We start from the raw sequence: 8,938 nt of genomic DNA, 5'->3' as shown, positions 1-8,938 counted from the left end.
GATAATGATTGTAATAGAAATGTTACACAATTCTTCAGTAGTAAAAACATGAATGTTTTTGTGTCCCTACAGAGTAAGTGTGTGAAGTATTGGCCGGACATGTCGGCTCTGAAGGAGTACGGCGCCATGCGTGTCCGCAACGTCCGCGAGACATCTGCTCACGACTACATCTTAAGAGAACTCAAACTGTCCAAAGTCGGACAGGTAAGTTGTGTGTGTCTTTGTGTCTTTGTGTGTGTGTGTGTGTGTGTGGTTACTATAATATTAGTGTTAGTTATACTTGATTGGCATTGATTAAGAAAACTTTAAATTGGTGTTTCTTAGGATTGAGATGTAATTTGTATGTGTTAATGTGTTCTTCATAGACAGTAGATGTAGTTTGAATAGATATTTCTGCAAATACTGCAAAATAATGGATAAAAATGTCATATTGTCAAAAAAATTACATTAAAAGTAAGTCAAACGAACAATATGTTGTACTTGAAATTGAATATCTAACAAAAGAAGATATTTTAAGTTGCATATTGGGTTTTAGGAAACAATGATGAACATTTTTCTACTATTTTCTGACATTTTATGGACCAATTGGCTCGTTAATAATGAAAATAATCAATCTTTGCCAAACTGTCAGTGGATCTCAGTCCTAAAACACTTTAGCTCCTACAGAAGATGTCAGTCTTTAAAAATGAGTCGCAAATATATAATTTAATTTTTAAAATAAGGAGGTTCAATAGTCTCCTAAAACAGCTGGACACTGTCACTCAAACAAGAGGAAATGTATATTCATGCACTGAGGTTGTTATTGAATTGATTAAAGCTCTTTATATATTTTATATTGAAAGCTTTTGTTCTGCTTCGTGTTTTTCAGGGTAACACAGAACGCACAGTGTGGCAGTATCACTTCAGGGCCTGGCCGGACCACGGAGTCCCCACCGACCCCGGCGGTGTACTCGACTTCTTAGAGGAAGTCAACCTGAAACAGGAGAGCATACTGGACGCTGGACCTATAGCGGTACACTGCAGGTACACACAGAAAATAAACTCTTTTAACCTCCACGAGGATTGAGTTCACTAAAAGTGACAAGTTGAAACACCAGAGTTCATAAACCAGCTTCAAACCTAGAGCTGGGCTATTAATCGAAACATAATCGAAACCGACATTTAGAAACTCTAATCGACTTAATCTTGCTCATGTCAATTAATGGTGGTGTTCACTGTTGCCATGACAACAAAGGTTGCATATCTTTAAGGAATTTGAAAACTTGTCTCCAGTAATGATTTTTTTTTTTTAAAGTATATATTTTTTCGGGCTTTTTTTGCCTTTAATGTACAGGACAGTGGAGATAGACAGGAAACAGGCAGGATAAGACCGCTCGGCTTGGGATTCGAACTGGGATCACCTGCAACGAGGACTGTAGCCTCAACACATGGGGCGGGAGCGCTACCCGCTGAGCTATGCTCAACCCCCCTCCAGTAATGATTTTAACCCAAACCATGATCTTTAACCACAGCGTCACACCTTAACCCTCCTGTTGTCCTCCAGTCAAGGGAGGAAGTAAGGGAGGAAGGGAAAGAAGGAAGGAGGGAGGAAAGGAAAGGAAAACAGGAAGGGAGGAAGGAAGTAAAGAAGGAAGGTAGGGGGAAAAAGGAAGGAAGGAACAGTCAAAACAGATGGGGTCAATTTGACCCGTGAGGACGACATGAAAGTTAAAACATCTTTATTTTCACTCCATAAAGATCCTCGTGTGTGAGGGCAGCAGTGTGAAATACTAAACTAAATCAAGGGTGGAGATAATCGTTCATTAATCGTAATCGAGGTTAAAAGTTCAATTAATTGAGACATGAGCAAGATTAAGTTTCTAAATGTCGGTTTTGATTATTTTTCGATTTAATTGCCCAGCCCTTCCCCCACGAGGAGGATTCAGTTCCCACTTTAATAAAAGTGACAAGTAGAAACTCCAGAGTTGATAAACAGGCTTCAAACCTCAGACAGAGGAGACACGTTGACTCACAGACCTTCTCTGATGTTCTTCAGTGCAGGAATCGGGCGGACAGGAACGTTTATAGTGATCGACATCCTGATAGATGTGATCAGAGAAAAAGGTGAGTCAGCATGGAGCTCATATATCTGAATATCTCATATCAAGTTCACGAGTTCTTACGAGTATTTAACGGTTTTCTTCCTGCAGGAGTCGACTGTGACATCGACGTGCCAAAGACCATCCAGATGGTTCGCTCTCAGCGCTCAGGGATGGTGCAGACCGAGGCGCAGTACAGATTCATCTACATGGCCGTACAGCACTACATAGAGACGTTGCAGAGACGCATAGAGGAGGAACAGGTGCGCAGTGGACATCACGTCACTCTAACTCTGCTCACATCACACGCTGAAGTGACTCAATTCTGATTTCTTGGCCTAAAAAAAAGTGACTCAGATGTGATTTTTATGCCATCTCAGGAACACTTGGAGAGACTTAAAGACCGTGTAAAGTGAATTCAGACATTTTCTTCTAAACACATTAAATAGGTCATAATGTGTTTCTAAAAAAGGTGTAAAAAGCATTTCAACCATTTAGATTTGAATTGTGGAGCTAGGCTTCACAAACTGTGTTTCAAGATTTTTGTGTTCAGGATTTAGTGATTAGCATAAACCCGCCCCTGCTGCTGTAGAGGTAGAAATACATTCAGCACACACTACTACTACAGTTTACAGTTAGCTCGTTAGCTGAGTTAGCCGCCAAGCTAGCCACCGAGCTAGCAGCAGAAAGCTCTCAGACGTAGCGTCCATGTTTCTGGTAGAGGTGGTGACTTTGATTGACAGGTGACACTTGGTAGGGGGCGGGGCTTCAGCGAACTCAGTGGCCACGCCCACAGCATTTGGGAGCAGAGAAAGAGGCTGATTTTACACAACTTTGAAGCCTAATTTCATATATTTGGTGGGTTTTTTTGAATATTCAAATTCAGCAGGGTGGTTAACAACACACATTTCTGTGGTATGTCAAACTCAGAACACATATTTATTCTTACTTTACACGGACTTTAAATTACATCTTGTCTTGTCTTGTCTTACATCCTCTGATTCTTCTCACCTTCCTGTGCTTTCTCCTCTGCAGAAAAGTAAGATTAAAGGGCGCGAGTACACCAACATTAAGTACTCCTTGTCTGACCTGACTGGAGGAGAGCAGAGCCCTTTGCCTCCTTGCACTCCTATTCCTACTCCCACCTGCACAGAGTGAGTGACGCTGAGACTAAAACACTACTGCAACATCCTGTTCAGCAGCTCATGTTATAAACTTAATCACCTTTTTCTTTGTTTTTTGTTTTTTTTGTTGTTTGTGTTGTAAAGAAAAGTTCATTGGTAGTTTCTCACTGGACAGTGTGTGAATGTGTTGGCAGGATGAGGGACGACAGCTCCAGAGTGTATGAGAACGTGGGCCTGATGCAGCAGCAGAAGAGCTACAGATGAGATTCACCTTTGACCCCAGTGCTCTGTCAGTTCCAGGTAAACACATTAATAATAATAATAATAATAATAATAAAATAATAATATAATAATAAAATAATAATATAATAATAATAAAAATAATAGTAATATAATAATGATATAATAATATAATGATGATAATGATGATGATAATAAAATAATATAATAATAATAATAATAATAATAATAATAAAATAATATAATAATATAATAATAATATAGTAATAATATAATAATAATAATAATAAAATAATAATGATAATAATATAATAATAATAATAAAATAATATAATAATAATAATATGATAATAATAATAATATGATAATAATTAAATAATATAATAAAAATAAAATAATAATAAAATAATATAATAATGATAATAATATAATAATAATAATACCCTAAATTGTCAAATTCAAGCCTCAAATAATGACTAGCACACAGTAACCAGGTAATTTATGTGTCATATCTAACATCCAACATCCATGAATTTAAATATGCTCGAGTCAAAAAGTTAAAATATATATAATTGAGATTATTGGTAAAATATCAGATTTCTAACTTTTCTTTCTCTCTCTCTCTCTTTCCTTCAGGATCTTGATACCTGACAGTTTTTTCGCCAGCCACACCTTGACGCCTGAGACTTGACCGTAATAAATAACATGGAACAATGGAAAACACACACACACACACACACACACACACACACACACACACACACACACATTATATAAGAGAGACCAGACAGCAGGCGGCTCCTGTTCCTGTTCTCGCTCATTCTACACCAACGTCGGCCCTCTAGTTGAATTTAAAACCACTGTGATCATCAGAAGAGCCTCCGAGAAGCCTAAAAACACGCTAAACCCTCAAATAAACCACAGTTCGGGTTTAGCCGCGACAAAGGGCTGCAAACAGCGAGCGCTCACCTCAGAGGGGAGGGGAAAAAAAAAACAAAAAAAAAACATAGCTAACATTTTTCTCATCTCTCATCTTTCAAAAAAGAAAAAAAGTTTTATTAACCAAAGGAAAATAATGTAGATTGTTTTTTGCTTTTTTTTTTTTATATAGATGGAAGAAGTGAGGAGTTTTTTGTTTTTTTTTCTGGCTTGTGCCAAAACCACGAGTTTTAAGTTAACCTTCGTGTCGTCCTCCCGGGTCAAATTGAACCCGTCTCTTTTGACTGTTCCTTCTCTTCCTTTCCTTCCTCCCTTCCTTCCTTCTTTCCTCTGTCCTTCTTTCATTCCTTCCTCCCTTCCTCTTTTCCTTTCTCCCTCCCTCCCCCCTACCTTCCTTCTTTCCTTTCCTCCTTCCTTCCCTTCCTTCCTTTCTTCCTCCCTCCTTTCCTTCCTTCTTCCTCCTTTCTTCCTCCCTTCCTTTCTTCCTTCCTTCTTCCTCCCTTCCTTTCTTCCTTCCTCCTTCCCTTCCTTCTTCCCTTCATCATTCCTTCCTTCCTTCCTTCCTTGACTCGAGGACAACAGGAGGGTTAAAAAAAGTCTTTATTTTGGCCCGTGGAGCCTTTAAAGCAGCGCGGAGATAAGAGAGGATTATTATATGTGGAGGCAAAAATGATTTCCAGTGATTATCGTCTAGTCTTCACTGAGTCGTATATATAGTGTAATATGTTTTCTGAATGAAGAAGTATTGGCATTGTAATGTAATACACGATATTTACTGTTAATTCGTAATCCACTGACTTCTAAACATGAATTCCTTATTTTTGGGGGGTTTGGTTTTTTTTATTTTATTTTTTTTAAGTTTTTTTGAGCCAGAACTGCCTTTAAACTTTAAATTCTTGGCTGTTCAGGTTTCATATGTCTTTCTTTTTTTTTTCGTTGGGGATACACACACACACACACACACACACACACACACACACACACACACACACACACACAGTTATCTTGTTAGTTAACCATTCCTGAGCTCAAGCCGAATGTCCTTAATGCTGCACTTTTAACTTCGCAGCATCACACAGTTACAGTCAAGCCTTGATTCACCTGGTGGTGGATTTATGGATTTATTAATCTAATCTGGAGGAGGGGGAGGGGGAGGGGGGTTGGGGCGGGCGGGGGGGGATAAGATAAGGTAAGGAGTTTTAGGTGGGCCCCCTCCTCCTTCATGCCTGCACTTCTATGTCGGAGTCAGTATCTCATGTTTAGATTTCAGAGGAGTCTGTCGTTGTGTATCTCAGTTTGCAGGCACGGCTGCCAAATCTTTTTTTTTTTTTTAAGTTGTTTTTTTTTAAAAGTGCATATTACTTTTTTTTTTTTTTTTCCATTCTTGTTATTTTTTAAAGACAAATGCCTTTTTTTGTGTACCATTGCCTATTTTTGAGCACCACATGTACTTAATTTTTAAGACTCAGTTTTAAGAGAAGCAATCACACACACACACACACACACACACACACACACACACACAGACTAACATCTCTAAAGCTTTTTTGGCAGTATTGATCATTGTTGTGGTTATACTGTAAGTTTGTGGCCCTGTGATTCAGTAGTTTATACACACACACACACACACACACACACACACACACACACACACACACACACACACACATAGCATTAGGTTTCTATAGGAGAGTGGTTTACCAGCAACCCAGGTAACCAGAAAGATTTTAATCTTTCTATTAATGTCAATCAAAGTAAACCATTTAAATAAATAGTTTGACCTTTTTTGGAGGGGGAAACGCTTTTTTTCTTTCTTGTTGAGTTACATGAGACGATCTTAGCATAAAGACTTCCTGTTTAATTATATTCTGCTGTGTTTAAAATAGATTTTGCCCTTGTTTTGGTTAATCAACATTCTCCAAAACTGAAGATTTTTTTAATTTACTGTCACATATGACAAAGAAAAACAGCAAATATTCACATTTAAGAAGTTGAAACTAGAGAATAGTTGGTCTTCTTGCTTAAAATATAACGAGTGGCGATTGTTAGATTATCATAATAGTTGCAGATTCATATTTAAAGTTTTTCAGTATTGGTATTAGAAATATTTCCTAACCTCAGTCACTAACATGTTGCATTTCCTGTCATGACTTCACAATAAAAGCAAAATGTGAAGCCGCCGCAGCAGCAGAAGGAAATGTGAGTAGAAACTAAAAACAGCTCTGATATGATGTCAGGAGAGTAAATAGTGAGGTTTATAATCATCAGATAAAGGAAGATAACATGATATAATACAACTTTTATAAGTATTATAACCTGAATCGGCACAAAACAAGAAGAAATATTAAAACAAGCTGTAATTTATGGGGAGTTAAGTGCTGGGTGTTATCTAGGCTAGCAGTTTCCCCTTACTTCCAGTCTTTATGCTAAGCTAAGCTAACTCCCTGATGACTCTTAAGTTATCGTTTGTGGTGTGCAGATACGAGACGATCTCCTCACTTTACTCGCTGCAAGAAAGCAAATGAGCATCACTCCCAAAAAATGTCAAACTGCTCCTTTAACTTCATCTTCACCATCAGCTGCAGTATTTAGGCAAGTCAGATATTTTCTATCTGAGAGAGAGTCCATCACACTTGCCCTCTCATTTCAAACATGTGGCCTAAATATTATTCTTTCTTCAAGCCTTCCCGACTTCTGCACATTTGCTCGCCGTCACTACGCCTTGAGAAAAGAAAAGAAAAGAAAAGAGAGAAAAAGAAACCTGCAGCCTCGCCATTGAACTCGGCTGCTGACTCAGAATCTTTTTGAACTGAGAATGAAAAAATAAAAGAAGAAAAAAAGAAAGAAAAAGGAAGAAGCGGCTCTCCTCTTTGCCTTGAGGGACGGTTCTCAACAAACCACTGATCCAGGATTGAACAGTGTCTCTTCTGTAATATTAAGAAATCATGAAATCAGTGTTGTTTTGTTTTTTTTTCGGGGGCTGCTTCCTCCCCCAAAACCGGAGGACTCTGCTAACTCCCGGCTGCTGCATCACAGCAAGTGTTCTTTTGAAACCGATTCCTCTCCTTCCTTCTCCGGGTGACCATCCACTGACTGAGTAATGAGATCTTCTGTAGTGTGGTGTACTGTATGCAGTTTTATCGTCGAATGAGAGGATGAGTTTGTACTTGTCTAATTGTTTAGTGGAGTGCTTGCCTCGTGGTGTTTTTTTGTGTCCTGACGTGTGGATGTTGCTGTGAGAGTGCGGCTGCTTCATCAGCCAACACTGTATGTTTCCTTCTCTTCTTGTTTAGGTTTTTTTTTGTTTTGTTTCCTTCCCAGATGATAAAACTGCTCTCCATTTACCATGTAAGCAATTTAGATGCATAGACGTGCCTTCTATGCATATGCCTATGTGTATGTGATAGCTATTATAATTATTATTATTATTATTATTATTATTATTACTATTGTTATTAATAAAGAAAAAAAGATAAAACAGTGCTCTTTAGTTTCACCGCCATTCAAGAACTTGTAACACTTTAATGTGAATTATTTCATCCTGAACAAAAAAAAGGAAAATAAAAAACGGTGATCGCAATGCAAACAAACTATATTTTTTAACCTGTATATTGTACATGAGTACCTGGTAGAGGAGAATGTACTTACTAAAAACATATCTACTTGCCAATAAGATATACTGTATGTATATTCCTACAGCTTTCTCTCTGTGACACAGAGAGGGACCTTTCACAAAGCTTAAGATGTTTATTGTATGACTTTCAATGCAGTTAACCATGTTAACTTCCTCAATAACAATAAATGGCTAGCTCATGCCTCATTAAATCGGTCTCTTCTGTGTGTGTAGAATTTGTTTGTGTCTGTAGAACATTTTGGATGGATAGATAGATGAATGGACATATAGATAGGTACAGGTATATAGATGCATAGATAGTCACATAGATGCAAAGATAGAAAGATAGATATAGAGATCTATGCATTGATAGATTGGTACAGAGATGGACAGGTACATAGATAAATAGATATATGCATTGATAGATATGTACATAAATAGATTGATGCATCGACAGACAAATTGATACATACCTTCATAATCCCAAAGCTGTGTGTATATGCTTTTGTATCTCATGCTTTTAAGTTGTTTATGTGGGTCCTGTCTCTTTAATATTTTACAGGTTGAGTAACTCCTCCCTCTTCTTCCAGCTCTCAAACACAACATTTCCTTGTTCCTTCCCCTCCCCAGATCTACAGTTGGACAGATGTGTGTAACCAACATGTGGTGAAGTGCAGGGAGCTGTCAGCCTCATATTGTTTAGATCAAAGTTCAAATTAGTTTCACTTCTGAGAAAGTGGAACTCAGACACTTGTTGCCACTGAAAGCTGAAATGGCGCAGAAAGGAGATCAGCTTGACCAAGAAACAATCAGCTGTTCCATCTGTCTGGATCTACTGAAGGATCCGGTGACTATTCCCTGTGGACACAGCTACTGCATGAGCTGTATTAAAAACTTCTGGGATGGAGAGGATCAGAGGAAGATCTACAGCACAAGCATCCTGG

At 38.1% G+C, this 8,938-nt stretch overlaps 1 protein-coding gene across 2 annotated transcripts in view; it reads left to right on the top strand.

Moving 5' to 3' along the window:
* ptpn11a (protein tyrosine phosphatase non-receptor type 11a) overlaps positions 1-4,830 on the top strand; it is an 8,333-nt gene extending 3,503 nt beyond the window's left edge. The window contains exons 6-12 of one of the 2 annotated variants that reach the window (XM_053340627.1): positions 73-204; positions 869-1,023; positions 2,036-2,103; positions 2,190-2,341; positions 3,114-3,232; positions 3,397-3,491; positions 4,079-4,830. In XM_053340627.1, the coding sequence (XP_053196602.1) occupies positions 73-204; positions 869-1,023; positions 2,036-2,103; positions 2,190-2,341; positions 3,114-3,232; positions 3,397-3,466 (696 nt within the window). In that variant the 3' untranslated portion in view covers positions 3,467-3,491; positions 4,079-4,830. Of the gene's footprint in view, positions 1-72; positions 205-868; positions 1,024-2,035; positions 2,104-2,189; positions 2,342-3,113; positions 3,233-3,396; positions 3,503-4,078 lie in introns of both variants that reach the window. The other variant, XM_053340625.1, reaches the window with a different exon arrangement.
* The last annotated feature ends 4,108 nt before the right edge of the window (positions 4,831-8,938 follow it).

This window comes from Scomber japonicus, chromosome 19 (genome assembly GCF_027409825.1).
Source record: "Scomber japonicus isolate fScoJap1 chromosome 19, fScoJap1.pri, whole genome shotgun sequence".
NCBI lineage: Eukaryota > Metazoa > Chordata > Actinopteri > Scombriformes > Scombridae > Scomber > Scomber japonicus.
This window is presented reverse-complemented; position numbering and strand designations above follow the sequence as displayed.